The 17,528-nt window shown below is 38.5% G+C and overlaps 2 protein-coding genes and 1 long non-coding RNA gene across 5 annotated transcripts in view; 1 reads left to right on the top strand and 2 right to left on the bottom strand.

Annotated features, from left to right (window-relative positions):
• The window catches only part of LOC137965812 (6-phosphofructo-2-kinase/fructose-2,6-bisphosphatase-like), a 28,655-nt gene extending 14,522 nt beyond the window's left edge, over positions 1-14,133 (bottom strand). The window contains exons 1-10 of one of the 2 annotated variants that reach the window (XM_068812166.1): positions 13,668-14,133; positions 13,512-13,575; positions 13,135-13,430; positions 12,560-12,763; positions 12,180-12,389; positions 10,138-10,233; positions 8,845-8,943; positions 8,680-8,709; positions 449-502; positions 24-77 (exon numbers count right to left, since the gene is read on the bottom strand). In XM_068812166.1, the coding sequence (XP_068668267.1) occupies positions 24-77; positions 449-502; positions 8,680-8,709; positions 8,845-8,943; positions 10,138-10,233; positions 12,180-12,389; positions 12,560-12,763; positions 13,135-13,430; positions 13,512-13,575; positions 13,668-13,859 (1,299 nt within the window). In that variant the 5' untranslated portion in view covers positions 13,860-14,133. The remainder of the gene's footprint in view (positions 1-23; positions 78-448; positions 503-8,679; positions 8,710-8,844; positions 8,944-10,137; positions 10,234-12,179; positions 12,390-12,559; positions 12,764-13,134; positions 13,431-13,511; positions 13,576-13,667) is intronic. The other variant, XM_068812167.1, reaches the window with a different exon arrangement.
• A 354-nt stretch (positions 14,134-14,487) lies between these two features.
• Positions 14,488-16,236, top strand: LOC137966145 (uncharacterized). 2 transcript variants are annotated; one of them, XR_011116191.1, is made up of 3 exons: positions 14,539-14,647; positions 14,752-15,926; positions 16,015-16,236. It is a non-coding gene; the product is annotated as an uncharacterized lncRNA (long non-coding RNA). The 2 variants fall into 2 exon arrangements; XR_011116192.1 differs by lacking the exon at positions 16,015-16,236 and having other exon boundaries at positions 14,488-14,647; positions 14,752-15,000.
• A 338-nt stretch (positions 16,237-16,574) lies between these two features.
• On the bottom strand, positions 16,575-17,528 carry LOC137965338 (INCREASED PETAL GROWTH ANISOTROPY 1-like protein 1). The gene is made up of 2 exons (XM_068811647.1): positions 16,989-17,528; positions 16,575-16,877 (listed from the first exon to the last, which is right to left on the bottom strand). The coding sequence occupies exons 1-2, from the start codon at positions 17,526-17,528 to the stop codon at positions 16,575-16,577; spliced, it is 843 nt and encodes a 280-aa protein (XP_068667748.1).

The raw sequence follows: 17,528 nt of genomic DNA, 5'->3' as shown, positions 1-17,528 counted from the left end.
ATTGAAACCGAAGCTTGATTTACCTGACCACCTTCTTGCATCCAGGATATCATATCCTCCATAGCCAGTGCAGCTACCTGGTATCATGCATACAAGAAGAATTTAATCCAATGGTACCAGCATAAACTTAAAAATACCTACCAAATGAATTTTGAATTACAGACACAGATTTATATTATTTGTTTGATTTATTAACAGGTAAAAGATTCTTATGTCAGAATATTTAACATATTGTGGCAGAAAAACGCATCCAGTGGCCAGGTATAAATCAGCCACATAATTTTCTTTAACGCTAGTAATTCCATTAAGCAAAATGAAAAGAAAGACTGCCAAGAGTGCAACAAATGTCAAATATAATTGGAGGTTGAAAACAACAGTGGTACAGAATACAACTCCTCAAGCCCAAATCTTTAGCTGGCGCAGTATCTCAGATATTCAGAATGCTTACCTCATTGCGTGCTTCCATGCCTTCTGGGTTGTCAGCCCGAAAGAAATCTGCAGACTACAGAAGTAGAATCCAACTTAAGAAGACTGCAAAACTTAAGTAAAAGAATATCAAAATGACAACATCTGTATTTATAGAAGTATTCTTTGGAGAAGAACACAAATAAAATTACAGTTCATCTGGATGATGGAACTTTAGCAAAAGCAAATGATGCTGGACTGTCACTTAAAATCTCATGATGGGCCTTAAATAAGCCAAAATGTAAATTTCCCTCTGCTCTCTTTGTAGTCAGAATTACAACAACAACAAAAATGCCACAACTTCGAGTTTTCAGAAGATTTTACATGGGCAACTATAATAAGTATTCAAACATGAAGCATTTTGTCTTCCAATACTTCTAGACTTAGCTTTTAGCTACTTCAATATCTAAGAACTTTGACTCTTAAAATTTTTCTAAAAGTTCACCTAATTCAACATTCTCTAATTCCAGAAAAAAAAATCAACATTCTATAAATTGTGTACTTCAAGCATTTCTTTTTGGAAAAAAGAAGAATGGACCTAAATCCATCTAAGCTAAGTGTATGCAAATTTTAATTTAACCATCAACTTTGAACTTAACAAATTACAAACTCGATTTTATATTTCAACCCATTCATTCATAATTGATTTTTTCAAGAGTCAGAATTTTTTTGAATTTTTATATTTTTGTCTATTTTTAATGATAGCATAGAGATAATGTCATTATTCTAAAAATAATGAAGCAAATGGCATTCTTGAAACAGTCTCACTTTTTCTTTATAAAGGATCGGGTAACTTTTCTCTTTACCTCTTCAGATTAAGAGATTTTCTTGTGAGTCCTTCCAAATACCTCTATACATCTCCCTTGCATCTTCTTTTGTCTTTTGAACCATCTAGATCTTAGAACTCTCTTCTCACTAGGACTATCTCAAGTCTCATGGCTTGACCACATGAACTGCTTGAATCTTACCGGTCACTTAGCAATATCCACATCTTTATGCAGCAATCTTAAATTTATGGACCTTTGCCTCTTACCAACATATCAATCCATGTGGCTGAAGAGCCACAAAAAACTTTTTCTAATGAATGAGTAACAACATTTGCAGCTTGAAATTTCACAGCATTAAGAGAAAAATTACAGTGAGCATATGTAACTCGGGCAACCATTGGTGTCGGGTGGAGTATATAGACTAACCAGATATAGGGAGCGCACAAACTTTTGTGATGCGTTGCTCAAGATCTCCCAGCACTGGCCCTTTCCTTGGCCAATAGCTAGAGACTTTATAGCCATCAGGTATTGCAAAAAAAAAAAACTCCCTCCAACTCCCAAATAACATCATCCATGAGAGTTGTTGAAAAACTAGTGCAAGGGCATTTTTGTCATTTCATCTTACCCTCACTTTTATATTCTTATGTAATCTTGTTCCCTGTGTTGAATTATGTCTATAGTCCAAGTTTCATGTACACAGGACATGCAGAATGGAAGATATAAGAAGATTAGGGTTTCACTTAAGTGAAGGGCATTTTTGTAAATTTATAATAACATTTAAATAAAGAGGGTGGAGGTCGTGCACAAGCCCCAATGCAGCTCATTAATTGAGTTTTCTCCTCCACCTTCTCTCCGTCTCTCATTCTCTCTCCATCTTTATCTCTCCTTACTTTTTACATGGTATCAGAATAGTAGATCACTTCTAGGAAAGCCTTTTGTCAACTTTTATCATCCTTAGAAGTAGACAATTACATAAAAGAAGGATCTTCTCAGATTTTTCTGTTACTAGTTGGTAAGAATTCAATTTTTCTTTCTTTATCCTCTAAAACCCAAGGGTTACCACTTCTACTGTTCCTTTTTTTATGCTCATCTTGGGATGTGCACCAATTTCCTCTCCTGCCCATGCTTGCGCCATCTCTACTTTATGCTGACATCAGCCCTAATTGATGATTATTTGGGTTATTTTATCTGGAATTTGAAGTTCATGCTATAATTTTTGAAGTTCATGCTATACTTGTTGAAGTTTGAAGTGCACACATCGCAATAACTGCCCTAATTCTAATTCTGCATGGTGGGGCACACTTAAGTTGATTATACAAAAACTTTTGGAAGGTGCAATTGAACAGATTTGTGTTTTCATACATGCATTATGGTTGATTCTACTGAGGTATATATGCCATCTAAAGAAGTTTCAAGTTCTAATGGGAAGGACATTATTACTATTACATCTGAAAATTGAATGGTGACAATTATCTCAACAGGGCCAAATCAATTAGGATGTATTTAAAAGCCAGGAAAAAGCTGAAATTTATTAGGGATGATCTCCCCATTTGCACAGATGATGATTGGGAAGCAAAAGACAGCTAGGTTACGACTTGGATTGTCAACAGTATAAATTATTCTCTGCAGAACCAGATTATGAATTTTGAGACTGCCAAAGCTATGTGGGTATCTCTAGAAGCTTTATATGCTCAAAAGAGAAATCTTTCATGGGTGTATGAGTTATATACTGATTTCTGGCAAGAGATAATGTTTAGGAACAAGAGCTCAGGAAACAACCAAATCAACTTCTAGTAGCAAAGTTCCTTGATGGTTTGGGTGTTGAATTTGATGAAATCAAGGCTCAAGTCCTTGCCTCTTATGAAATACCTAACCTATCTACTACCTTATCGCTGAAAACTATTCTTCATAGATACAAAAACTTTATCTTTTGTGGTCCCCCTTTTTTGAATAAAAGGTCATATAAAAATTACCACAAAATATCTTTTTTCTTGTACTTCTTCTTCTATTTCTCCCCCTCAAGCTAGGGATAAAAAGGACATAGAGACCCATCTTGGACAAAACACAATATGGGAGAAGAAAATCACTCCTAGCCATACAACAAAGCTCCAAATACCAGTCAAAATTGTCAGTCTGAAACACATTCATGATCAATTTTAAAGGTGAAAAAATGGGCCAATTTTAGGGCTTAGCAAATAGACTACTCACTTTTTAAGGGTAGCTCAAACACAAATCACCTCTTGGGTGAAGAACAAAAGTCTTGACTCAAGCTGAATGTTGGGCACACTCCTATACTTTTTAGGTAGTGGGTCTAAGCATTACTCTGAAGTGATAAAAACACAAGATGATAAACTAAAGAAATACTATAGGAAAACAATTTTAACCAAAAAGGAAGCGACTATGCAACACTCATACTACCAAAGTGGCCTTTTTTTTAAAAACAAAACTCGGGGATACGATAACAAAAAAACTTAATAAATTTGACCAAGTATAAATTTTTTGAGGTAACCACCATTTTTTGGAGTTAACTATGTGGAAGATTGATATACCCCAAAGCAGGAATAAAGATGTTCAAGCCAAAACAAATGAAAGAAATAACAACAAACCTTCCCTTCCTTGCCGAAATCACCCAAATTGACAAGAATACTCCCCGATAGATACGTCCCCTGATGCAAATACGACCCACGACAAGAAACGGCAACTCCTCTGTCGAAATCGATGTAAGACTCGCAGGGAATAGTCACTGATAACCCTGGTATTTGAGAGACCAGTACTCTCCCTGAGCTACGCTCCTCTGAATACTCAAAACGACGATTCCCCTTCTCCCTTCGTACCCCCTAAGTTCCCTCCCGCAAACACTTAACATTATTAAATTCCCAAAATACCCCTGACCCATTAATTAAATTCCCAAAATGCCCCTAACCCATTAATCACCCTCTAATTTGGGGTCTATTGATATATAACCAAGTAACAAAAACGCAAAACTTGAAAACACCATTGCAGCAGGAAATCTTTTTATTGTCAAGAGGTTGGCCAATGTAACCTAAAAGACTAGTCGGTTAAGTGCGGAAAGCCACCGCTCACAAGAGTGAACGGAACCACTCTGACACCCACCTCGCCCATTCTCTACCGCCTCTCACGGGATTCGAACGCGGGACATGGCGTGCCCCAGAGCTTCCGATGTCAAGAGGTTGGCCAATATAACCTAAAAGACTAGTCGTTTAAGTGCGGAAAGCCAACCTACTCAAAAGAGGTCGACCTCTGACACCCACCTCGCCCCTTACCGCTCCCCGTGGGATTTGAAGGCGGGACGTGCCAGACCTGGCTCTGATACCATGTCAAGAGGCTGGCCAATGCAACCTAAAAGACTAGTCGGTTAAGTGTGGAAAGCCACCGCTCACAAGAGTGGACGGAACCACTCTGACATTTATACCTTGAATGAGAACATCATGGAGTGATTAAGTTTGACCAAAACTCTCTTATTAGAAAAAAAAAATTGGCTAAAAAACTCGGATTTTAGGAGAAAAGGAAATTCAATTCATGTCATGGAGAGATAATAGGAGAGAAAATAGGAAAAAAGGTGATATTATTCAGTAGAATTGACCTTTGGTATTTCTGATATCGATATCTCCAAAAATATTGGTCAGAATCACAAATGTTTTGTTGATTAAGAAAATAAACTCAAAGAGCTTTAAATTGATACCTAATTAGACATAAAAACTTCGTTCTTGAATCTTTTATGACCTATTGATTTTCTTCGTTCTGAAGTTTGACCCTTGTCAACTCCAATACGAATATCTTCTTAAATACAGATCAGATTGACATAAAATATTCTCTTTCTGAAACTAGACTTCGATAACTTTCATTCAAGTGTAATTTTTCTTCATTAAATATACTTATTTCGAGGGAAAGAATCTGATAGATTTCGGACTCTTTAATCAGGCCGTACTGAGTACTCTTTCTTCTTTAGCCAGCATGACTATTAACTCTTCCGAGATCGATATCTCCCTCTAGAAAACTCAGATTGAAAATTGGTTAGATAGGTAAGAAAATAGACTCACATATCTTTCTTTTGATATATAATTCTCCATACAAAGTCTCATTATTAATGGCATAAAATGTCTTGAAAGTTGAAGCTTTCTGCTGCTACTCAAACCTCTCTTGAAGTCTGACCTTTTCTGCTTTAAATATCAATTTCTCTTTGTAGAAAACTCCGATTGCCAAAATTCTTTTTGCATTGGAAAGTAGATTCAAAGATCTTTCCGTAAATGTATAATTTGTCATATGAAAATCTCAATATGGAGGTGAAAACAGTAAGAAAACAACGGGTACAAAGACAGGAAAGAAAGAAAAAAGCTAGAATACAAACCTTAACTACTAGAGATGATAGATCAGAAAAGGATCACATTATCTTTGTGGATTGACCGAGTCAACTCACATAACCCACTCTGATACCATGTTGACTTTCTGGAAAAAAGAAAAACTTCACTAATTTGTTGTAATTTGAGTAAATGAGCCTCTATTTATAATAAAGGAAACAAGTAGAATCCAATTATAATTAAACTACCTTTGTCCGAATTACACCCAAAGTTAAACACTAAAAGATAAGTCCTAGAACAATTGAACAACTGAACATAAATAGAAGACTAAGATAACTAAAACACCTTTAACTAAAGCTCTTCTTTGAGACCTCCTATGAGACTCCTATAAGACTCCACAATAATAATTATGGCTCTATGAGACTTCTTGCTATGAGAATGATGTAAGACTTTTTCATACCTGCTCTTCAACAGATGACTCACGATCTTATCGACCATTTCAAGAAAGCTAAGAGGCAGCGGGTAATTCGCAAATTGGACTTTGAGAAGGCCTTTGATAGAGTGAATTGGAAGTTGTGTGACAACATCCTCGGTACAAAGGGATTCGGAGATAAATAGTGACTCTAGTTCACATATGTATATCATCTACCTCCTACTCACTCCTTAATAAAATCAAGTGTGACCCAATTTTCCCTCTTCTCTTTAATCTAGTCATTGAATACCTATCCTCCATGATCTATCCAGCCAAGGAAGCAAGATGAATTAAACGGATAGCTGAGGAGCATGAGTTTGACATCCCCCTCTTCTAGGTTGCAGATGACACCATGTGATTCTATGAGGGATCTCTAGACCAAGTCAGCAAAATGAAAGCCCTCCTCAACTTAATTGAGATAACATCAGGGCAAAAGATCAATTGGTGAAAGATCACCTTGGTGGGGTTCCACCTGAAAGATGGGCTTCTCAATACCTTCACTGATTGCTTGGGGTGTTCATCCGCTACCTTGCCTACAACGTACTAGGGGCATCCTATGTTTGACAATAGGCTGGACATGAATTTATAGGCCCCAATTATTGAGAAATCAAGTGTAGAATATCCACTTGGAAGTTGGGCTTCTTCAATACCCTCATTGATTGCTTTGGGTGTTCATCCACTACCTTGCCTACGACATACCTAGAGCTTCCTCTGTTTAACAACAGGCTGGAGAAGAATCTAAGGGCCCCAATTATTGAAAAAATCAAACATAAATTATCCACCTAAACAGGACAGCACCTATCAAAAGCTGGAAGTTACTCCTACTTAATTCCAATATTGCAAGGCTTCCAAATTTTTATGTGTCCTTCATACCATGTCCTGTGTATGCTTGTTAAAGGATTGAAAGCTAGACGGAGAGATTTCTTTGGAGAGGTGCCGAAGGTGGATTCAAATATCATCTTCTCAGTTAAAAGTGTGTAAGCCTAAGCGATTGAGGGGTCTGGTTATATGCAGTACTAAAGAAACGAACTAGGCTTTATTGTGCAAATGGTTTTGGAGGTTTAATACTCCTACAACCTTGTGGAAGTAAATGATAGCCAAGAAATTGAATTGGAAATCCCAATGGTGGATCATAGAAGAAACCAGAAGATGGTTTTCTCTCCTTTGGTGGCCCCATGACCCGTTCCTCTCTAAATTTGTATCAGCAGTAAGATTCTATATGGGGAATGATCAAAGAGGAGTTCCAGAATGATTGGTGGCTAGAAGGAGGCCCTCTAAAAGAAACCTATAAATATCAGTATTTGCTAGCCGCCAATCAAGCCATTTTAGTTTTTGAATCCTAGAGATCGCATGGCAACTGGGACCTCTGCTTTAGGCAAAGCCTAAATGAAAAAGAAACTCTAAAAACCAGCAATTTACTAGCACTCTCTGAGCAGGACCTAGGTAAGGGAGCATATGAAAGACAAATTGATTTGGACTCATGATGACAGTGGAAACATCACTGTTCTTCAGCATACAATCACCTTAAAGGCTGGAGTAACATTGCACCTCATAGTGCAGCCACTTCTTGGAAGCCATCGGGTCCCCCCAAAATCCGCTTCTTTATGTGGGACATCCTTCTCAACAAGATCCTCACAGCAGATAACCTCCGGAGGGGAGGAAATGCAATACTGAGGACTCACTGTGCTTTATGTGGTGACATGGAGGAGAGTGTCAATCACCTACTACTCCAGTGCTCCTTTGCCTGGCAAGATTGGACAAATTTCTCTAACAAGATCGGCTTCAAACATCTGACCTAAACAACCTTGAAGATCAACCAAATGGGCAAAGACCCACATCTTCCTAATATGGGTAAGGCTCTCCTTTCAGGCTGCATTGTGCATGTTCCATGGGGTTTGTGGATAGAACGTAACAGCAACAGTCACCAACAGATTTTCCAAGGTAGGAGAGGTTACACTCAGCATCTCGGGGATGATAACAGTTTGGATACACAGCAGGAAGGATTTTTTAAGTTTAAGAGGTTATCCCTATCCGAGAAAATAGGCAAGCAATTGATTAGATGTTTGTCCCTTTGGACCCAGTTGTCATAGAGGAATGGGTCTCCCTTCCCTGGTGGATCTTTGAAACTAAACTTCAATGGGTGCGCAATTGGTAATCCAGGTAGGGCAAGGATTGGGGGTGTGATAAAAAAACAGTGAAGTTAGCATCCTAGTCTCCTACACGACCTTTAGGCACCTCAAATTCTACGTCAGCATAGATCCAAGCCCTTCTTCAAGGGCTACTTATTTCCCGAGACCATCTATATGGCAAGCTTCTGGTTGAAGGCGACCTCCAAAGTAGTGAACAGATGGTCATCCTTTGGAAGACTTATCATAAGATTGTAGACAACTTTTCTCTTCTTGGTTGTACCTGAAGTCATATACCTAGATCAACTAATTCTTTAGCTGATTCTTTAACCAAGGAAGGAGTCTCCCTCTGATACTCGTTGTAAAGGGAGACCTCCCTGCTTAATCTTTGTATTTTGTTCTTGGGTTTGCTGCGAATTTCTTCAAAATATTACAGTGAGCAAGCAAGAACTTTACATTAAAAATAATTGTAAGGATGCAAAAAACTTCCTGAAGAAATCTCATTAACAGCATGGAGCACACAGCCTCACCTGGTTTGTTCCATGTTTAAGGCGACGATACTGTTCAAAAAAGTAAAGTATCACATAAGAAACAAGTAAAGCTTCTTAAAAAAGTAAAGTATCACATAAGAAACAAGTAAAGCTTGTCAAGACTGCTTCTAGCAGCAAATGCCATGTGGCAAGGTATTGACCCACCTTGCCAACATTGAAATGTTTGGTTTCATGACCCAACCAGCGAAGATATCTTGTAAGCTTGGCTGCTGTAAATGTCTTCCCTCTAGCAGGCAATCCAACCTATAAGAGAAATAAGATAGCTGAAAGATCAGTACAAAATTGGAAAGTCAGAAGATGTAATTGTAGTAGATGGTCCCAGTTCGAACCATATGTCAAGGATATGCCTTGTTTTTGTTTTTGAAAAAGTGATGCTGCTACGATCTTCATGTATGTACCGCTTTTTCTATCCTAAAAATGGTATATTCCATTCAGTTTTTTCTTTAGTGATACATAATATTTCAGTTGGACCAATTGAAATAATGACATTATCATGCTGGGTTGTCATCTCGGCAAGATGACTTGCATCTTGGGCTACTCATCTTAGCTTGTGGGATCCCAGGATGAGAAAAAAGGTCCGATGCACCCGAGATCTCAGCTGAGTTGACACATCCTGTGCAAATCATGTATTGTTTTTGGCTGCTCGAGTTAAGAGCCAGTACTGAGTAGAGCAACTGAGGTATCATACATGATTTCATTGAAAGCCAAAACTACTGATCAAGACCTGGGGGAAAGAATTTAAATAAGAGGTCTTATTGAAATTTGATGTGCTCTTCAGGTTGTACAGCAGCACACACTTGTGCGTCACAAATAGTTTAGCAGATAACCGGCAAAAGATGAGGTATCTCGCCAATTTTCTAGCTTTTGGGTAATCCACTGCCCCTGAGTTTCTTCCCTCTCCGTGAATCCTATCCATTCATGTACGGCAGCACACACTTGTGTGTTGCAAATAGTTTAGCAGATAACTGGCAAAAGATGAGATATCTCGCCAATTTCTGGCTTTTGAGTAATCCATTGCCCCTGAGTTTCTTCCCTCTCCATGTATCCTATCATTTATTGTTCGTTAATGAAATCCATCGGTTCAAAGAAATTTGAAAAAAAAAAAAAACAGTTTTGAATCATTTATTCATCTTACACTAAGAGATGACAAGGGACATAAGATTTCATATGATATAATTTCCAATTACATACATAAATAGATTACAATAACGGAAGTCTGTTCATTTATTTTATGTGACCATTTCTGAAACATCAAAGACAGAGAATCTTTTTCTAAGTTAATTCATGTTCTTCTGAATCCAAGTGCTCGTAACGAGTATAAAAAATCAAAACCTCAACCTCTAGTCCTTTTGGGAATAAAAAATATGCTGGGAAACAAGAGAAACAGAAGCAACAAAAAAGTAAATAACAGTAAACATCTTGTAGTTATTAATGTACCAGAACAATAGCTAGCTTCCTGTCTTCCTTTGGCCCAAGCATCTGATCAGCAATTGCTGCTGCTGCAACTGCCCCAGCTGCCTCTGGCATGGTCTTCTAACAGTCAGCACAATAAATGAAGAGTCATAAGAACCACTATCATAAACATAATAAAGATAAACAGACAAAAAATACATCATTAATATTAGAAAATCATAAGCATTAACACGAAAAATAGAATCTCATTATCTGATTTTTAAGAGGACTGCTACAATAGAATTCTCTGGGAGATCAACATGTCATAGGACAGGATTTTTTATTAGGGAATTCACATAAATTTAAATTTTTAAAGGGGAGAGCAGAAAGTGAATACATTAAGGAGTTTTTATTAAGGAATTAACATAAGATTTTAAATTTTAAAAGGATAGAGCAGGAAGTGAATACATTAAAAGATTTAAAAACGTTAATAGTCGAATAATTCTACCAACATCCTGTAAAATATTAGCAATATTTTCTCAGAGTATATGATACATACTGTATAGTTTCTTAATTTCAAAACACTAATAGTTTCACCTTTCACCTAATGAAAGGAATGCACACACTCTAAGAAGCTAAAAATGCAAGTCAGAATATAAAAGAGCAAGGATTAATACTATATTCTGATTTTCAGAAGGGAAGAACAGAAGTTATATACGATCCACAACCAAAGAAAAAGCGTTCTATTCACCCATATGTTTCATACCAAAAAACATACTTAAACTGAACTCCCCTTTTTATTTTCTCCACTCCAACAGAATGACTGCACATATGATGAATGGAAGTTGTAGCAGAAAATAGACTTCACCACTGCGAAAAGGTATTATCAACGTTCTGCCCCAATAATGGATTGGGCCTTGAGCTCAATGGCCAGCTTTGGGGTTTTTGTGTGTGTGGGGAGGGGTGGTCATTTCCATTGAGAAAAGACAGTCAGCCATGTTTAAAACACAAACAAACTCAAGTATTTTTCCTTTAAAAACATATGAAAAATCTGGGATTCGTTTTGATTATACAGTGATAATTCTCCTTTGTTTATGGGTCTTCTCAGTTCAGATAACGCTAAGTCAAAATTCCACTCAAGGTCCTTTCGTTGGACCCAATGTAGTAAATATGTTCCGTTCAGTATAGATTATTGCTACATACCATGAAGTTCTCAGCAAATGCAATTTTCCTTTATAAGTTTCAGAAGATTAGAGGATTTAGATGAGAAAGGAACTAATTTTTTCACACGAGATGAAGGGAAAGTGAAAACTCAAGCTTTGATTTAAGAAACACCGTACACATCTCAAATGGAAATGCACAATGCACAAATGTAGTGAATGATAATCTAAAAAGTGTCTTTAATTTTTAGGGATTGTAAACTCTTTTTAGTTTTTATATATCAGGTTTTGCAATTGTCTGGAAAAGTTGAGGCGAGGGAATTTTAACCGAGTGTTGACTCCCAATCCATAAGTCCTTCCTTTCAAAAATAATGCCCGTTACGCATGATAAATCACTTTACAATCATCTAGGATCGTTACGTCAGCTTTTTTTAAATGGGCAAAATAATGACTTGTTTGACTCGGGTAAATATCCCACCGCACGTTCTCTTGAGAATTTAATGTTATTCTCTTTAAAAGGTTTGGATCCATAGGTCATTTGCATCTTTAACATGTTTCAAGTATGCATATCAAATTTTTAAAACAAAGCCTGGTCAAAAGATGCTTTAAGGGCTTCTTCTTTTTCTTCAAAGTGAGAAAACTATATAATAAAATTAAAAAAAAAAGATGCAACTAAAGAACTCAACAGCAAAAATTTGTCCACTGTATTTCTCAAAAAAAAAAAAAAAAAAAATTGTCAACTTTAGCTTCACATTGCTCTATCATGTTTGCAATTAGGCCATATTAGAATTCTATTAATTCAAAATGTGTTATAAGTTGAGAAGACCTATGAAAATCATTAAGACTAATGATACTCCTCAAACCTTGAAATAACTGGTCTCCAACAAACATATTACAGTTAAGAAAGGGATGAAGAGATAGAGATACCTTTGTTTCAGTATCCAGTTTAAGATCACTAGTGAAAGCAGCTGCACTAGCTGATTTGACAAGTCTCGGGGAACCCACACCCCTATCCACAAAGAGTCCCCTATGAGACTCTTGTTTCTGCAAGGGTGAAAACGTGCCAACAGATTTTGATTCAATCATGCCTAAAGGAGAAATAACTTTCGAAGAATCTGGAATGATGATTTCAACGTCCTGCATAAATAACTTAATCAATGATAGAAAAACAAATCGTAATGATGATCCAGCAAGTTGGTTGAATCGAGAAAAAGGATAGATCAAGAATTTTATGCAAATCCTGTCAGCAGGAATATGACATTCCACCAAGCAACTTACAAAATATTTTAAGAAGCTTACAGACCAACCTTTCGAGGAAAGGTGCCGGCTTTATTTGAAGCATCTGAGTTGCTGCTTGAAACATCAGCGTTAGAAAATTTTCCAGAACTAACCAAAGATCTTGGAGTTTCTGTCAGATTAGCAGCATAAACTAGGCCCGAGTTAGCACAAGAAGCTGGAGGTGGGACAACATAGTGTTCTAAATCAAGCTCCAAACTGGCAGAAGAACCATTCTGTGAAAGAGATGAAGGAAAATAAGTCAAAATTTGAAAAAACAAGGACACTCAAAGTCCAGGACGTTAAAGCTGAGCAGCTATGACATATCAAATTTAGAGAAATTACTATTTGTGGCAATTACTTGGTGAATATGTACCTCAGTTAATTGTAGGCCAAGCCACTTAGCAGATGCATGGAAAAATCATTTAGCGATACGACAAAATAGAGTTGAACGAATATTTAGATTCCGACCATTCAGAACTAAATTGAGAAAGAATTATTTAAAAGAAATTGTGTCCAGGGCGCGATTAATGAGAATAAAATTTATAACAAGATTTATACATGTCAATAAAAAAAGTAAATTCTCGAGCCAGCCCCTATTCTGTACCTCAAAACCCGCCTCTGGAGCAGCATTTATGCTCACATCAGGAATCCCACGTACACTGGAAGGCTGAAGATTCTCCTGATAAGCTCTCCAACTTGCAGCAAGATCAAAAGGAGAAACTCTATCCGCCTTAATAAAGACACGGAACTCAAGCATCTCATCACCACTAAGCCTGAATAGAGCCAGCCGAGCATCGCCTTGCAGGGTGCCACCAGTGAGCAACCTAATGGGACCCTCTTCGACCACACAGGGCACATTGCTATAATTGGGCTTCAAAAGGAATTTGAAATCCAATGTTTCTGAAATTCAAAGAAACCAGTCAGTACAAGAACGAGAAGAACACCTACGTTTAAAACACAACCAAACATGCAAAGTGGTACCATGATTAGGCGGGACAACGAAGCTGAGTTCCCACATAGAAGTCGACTCACGTTCCATTGCAAGCTAAGAAAAGAAAAAATTCAATCTTACTTCCGGACAACAACGGACTGAAATAATATGTTTCAACAAAAAGTGAGAGCTCTTCAGATGCTTACAGCTTTAGAAGAATCCCAGTAGCCAACGAGAGGAACGGACCCATAGACGTGAGGGATAAGGTCCCCTGTGCGTTTGTAATTCTCCATTTTCAGAGACACATAAAGTTGGCCACCAGCATGGTCGAGGTTCTCTTCGTCCCTGCCTTCCCCTTCATGGGAACTATCTGGGTTCTTAGAAGCACCGGTACCCATATTTCAAATCGAAAATTCAGAGATTGGAATGGCGGGTAGATGACCTTTGGCTCTACAGAATCTGTGTGTGCAGGAGCATTAGCGAGAGAAGGCAGCAGAAAGAGAGAAGATAAAAATAAATAACAGAAAGAAGGGTCGTCGTTGGAGGGAAATAGAGATAGGATGATGATCACTGAGAAAAGTCGAGGATTCTGTCCTTTTTTTGCTGCCGAGTGTCTTTGGAATTGGAACTGGGAAGGAAGACCTTTGGAGAGAGAAAAAGAGAGTTGGCGTTGGGATTAAGATAGAGAAAGAAAGTGGAACCGAAGAGCGGCGTCGGGTATCAGTAGAAAAGCACCATTTAACTTCCTGTTAGGCTGTTACATTACATACAACGGGCGCTTATCACATCGAGGAGATCGCACGCCAATCGTACGTAATCCAATCCCACCTGGGTTGCGAACAAAGCAAGTCCTACCCTGCGCCACTTGGCAACGTATCCGTATCCCACTTCTGAGTGGATTAGACATCTTTTAAATTGGGCCAAACATGGGTTAGACATCTCTTATTCAAAATCATTTCCTGGCCGCTCAAAAGCTCGAGGTCACACGAGTCAGGATAGGGTGGACGGGCGGTTCGAACCCGCCCTCGGGTTTTCTCTTTTTAGGGTTTATCCCGTCTATAAATTCTCGCAACTCCCTTTCTGTCGCTCGGTTCCCGGGTTTGCCTTGGAGCGAGTATAGGGTTTCGAAAGCCAAGCCAGCGCAGGAGGTCTCGTTTCACTTCGTCCTCCCAAGATGCGTGCGAAGGTAAGATCGAGATTGTTCTTCCTTCTATCCAGGTTTTTCCTTTCCACCTTGAAGGTGGATTAGGCGAAGTCGGTTACTTATTTTTGTTCGTTGATTAATTTCAGTGGAAGAAGAAGCGTATGAGGCGGTTGAAGAGGAAGCGCCGAAAGATGAGACAGAGATCCAAGTAGAAGGACTTCCGCCGCTATTGTTTTCTGTAGCTTTCCGCTTTCTAAGTAGTTTCGTGTTTTTTTTTTTTTTTTTTTGGCGTTGCTGCATGTAGTAAAAAGATCCTTAGATTTTGGAATTGTTAATTTTGATATCCTGCTATTTTCTTTCACTGATTAATTCAGACGATTTCGTTTATCCTTTCATTTCGTATAGTAGATGTGGACTTGTTGTTATATGGATACTGGAACTTTGTTTAAATTATTGCATGACGGTGTCTTCGATCATTGGGAAGGTAAGAGAGCTGCATATAGTTTTGGATGCATTTTGTTGTTGATTCATCTTGTTTGCGTCTGTATTTTTTTTAGTTGCCCTGTTATCGTTGTGGAAAACGCTTATCGGCCTGTGAACTAGATTCATCTTGATAATGTTAAGCGTCCATTGATGTTTTTCCTTTTCCTAATGCCATATTAATGTGGTTGGCCAAGAGGGCTGAAAACGTCATTCCCGATGGACTTGTGAGCATATCTATGGCCTATAGTGCCTATTTTCTCTCTTGCCCAGTATCTTCTTTGTGGTCAATGAAGTTTCCTGCTCGATCACCTTTGACTACTGAGCATGTTATATTCTAGTCCGAGCTACTCACGTTCGGGTTGATAGTCAGTGATCGAGTTTTTAATCTTTGTCATAGCAAGGGCTGGTCTGAGTAATAGAGCGTTATCGGTTTTCTTGATGCTCGTTTGAGCAAGCAGGCTGGTTACCGTTGATTGCCACTTTTCTTCTTAAAGCAGCTGCATGACAGGGCCAGCATAATTGATACATCTAATTATTTCTGGAAAAAAATGATCGATTGCTTGATTTTTAGTGGTGACAAAACTAGTGCTTATGCATACTTGCCCTTGTCGTTCATAAACTGTGATCATTTTGTTGTAAATATCACATTCAGTGGTCACAAAACTCGTGCGTACGCATACTTGCCCCTGTCGTTCATAAACTGGATCGCTGCAATGCCTGTCTAGCTCATGTTGGCTCCTCTTCAAGAATTGTTTAGCAATTGGTAGCTCTGGCGACTTTCGTAAATTCTTGGAATACTGCCATTGCGTCTGGCGTTGAAGCCACCGACAAACTGCAGGTATTTTTCATGTTTAGATTTTTTCAAATTCTCTGTTTAGAACTGCAAAAAGATGAGTTGATTGTGAAAAACCTGTTGCACTCCAAAGGCGAAACGGACACCTTGCAGCAGAAGATGAGCGTCTTGGATGCATGAGCTGAGCTGAATTCGGCAACAATTCATTTCACGAGTGTTTAGCCAGCCTGATTGAACCCAATTGTAGCTGCGATGTAAGGAAATATTAGACGAAAGCTATGTAAAGAGTTGTTATATTTTAGCTAATCTGCAGACTAATCATGTAGGTTGTTTATGTTCCAACTACTTTTTATCTTGTGAATGTTTGTAATTCAAGAATGTCGAATTCTTTTGAGCAATTTCAATTGCACAATAAGCAATCTCCGACGATTGTAGACTTCCCGCACATGGCTGATCATACCAGTATCAAGCATCCATCCGCAGGGGATCTGTAACACTTTGTATTTCTTGCTAGCGCTCTCCCGCTTCATTCCATTCTGCATCAATCAAAAGACCTGATTTAAACGCAAGTTGTAGACTTTTATCTGGTTCAAAATCATGGTTCTTCTGTATCAACGGGTCAAAGAGACGCAGACGCTAGTGTAATTCAGCCTTTCATGGAAGTTGGGGAAATCCTTACTTGTCTTGCACAGCTTACATTCGCTTGAATGCGGCAGATAATGGCTGCTGGTGATTGTCTTGGAATGTCAAAACCTCGGACCCCAAATTCTTCAGATCTCGGTAGGTATACGCTGCTTCTCTCATTGTATCTGCTTTTCTCTCAGGCCACTGCGGGAAATGTTTGAGCACGGCTCTTTCGTCCACCGAGTAAGATAGTTCATCATCCAGCCATTTAAGAAATGCTTCCACATCCGACATCTCTGTGTAGACTGCATTTTCGACTTCTCTTGTTAACAATGCGATGAATTCGCCTTGTGTTTCTACTTCAGATTTTATCTGCCATAGGATGTGTTAAAGATATCTGCTAAAATGGCATTCAGGTGATAAGAATCAGAATTCTTAAAACAGAGTGATTAAATGAATTAGGTGATAAGAAAAGAGTCTTACTGCTAAAAGATATGATGATCGATTCGCAATTTCCCCGATTATATCCCGTGCATTTACAGCAGTTGGATTACCTGCCCCATTTGTTCTACAATCTGCTCTCATATTTTTACTTCTAAGCAATCGATACATCTCCATTACCTTGGGCACCCTTCGGACTGCAGAGACAGACCTTCCTGAGGTGGAGTTTTCATACCTTTTGGTGCTTGTGGTGGACCCTGATGGCTTTGGAGGAGGTTTTCGCACTCTTGCCGTTTTCTCTTTTGTAAACGGTCGTGAATACTCTGCTTTTGGACATGGAGGTGCTTCCACAATTTTGCTGTCAGCGGTGGGATTTTCTGATGGTGTATTATTGTTGTCTGCTACAGAATTCTGTAGCGTCCTCCACGCAAAAGATTTTATGTCCCCTGTTTGAGATTTTAGAATGGCGAGGTGTTGCTTTAACTGCTCGTTCTCTTTCTTCAGAAACCGGATTCTCTCCTGGGCAGCTTGCAGCTCTCGCTTGAGGAAGGCAATGCGAGGGTCTTCTTCTACCTTTGGCAT

The sequence above is a fragment of the Aristolochia californica genome, unplaced genomic scaffold (assembly GCF_029961685.1).
Source record: "Aristolochia californica isolate CCGP_79_NKW_82.1479 unplaced genomic scaffold, dmAriCali1.0.hap1 SCAF_5, whole genome shotgun sequence".
Lineage (NCBI taxonomy): Eukaryota > Viridiplantae > Streptophyta > Magnoliopsida > Piperales > Aristolochiaceae > Aristolochia > Aristolochia californica.
The sequence above is the reverse complement of the archived record's forward strand: the minus strand, read 5'-3'. Positions and strand labels throughout refer to the sequence as shown.

Coding starts and splice junctions, on each gene's coding strand:
- LOC137965338 (XM_068811647.1), bottom strand. CDS start 17,528: ATGCCAAAGGTAGAAGAAGACCCTCGCATTGCCTTCCTCAAGCGAGAG. Junction 16,878..16,988: donor GATCATCATATCTTTTAGCA/GTAAGACTCTTT, acceptor ATCCTATGGCAG/ATAAAATCTGAAGTAGAAAC.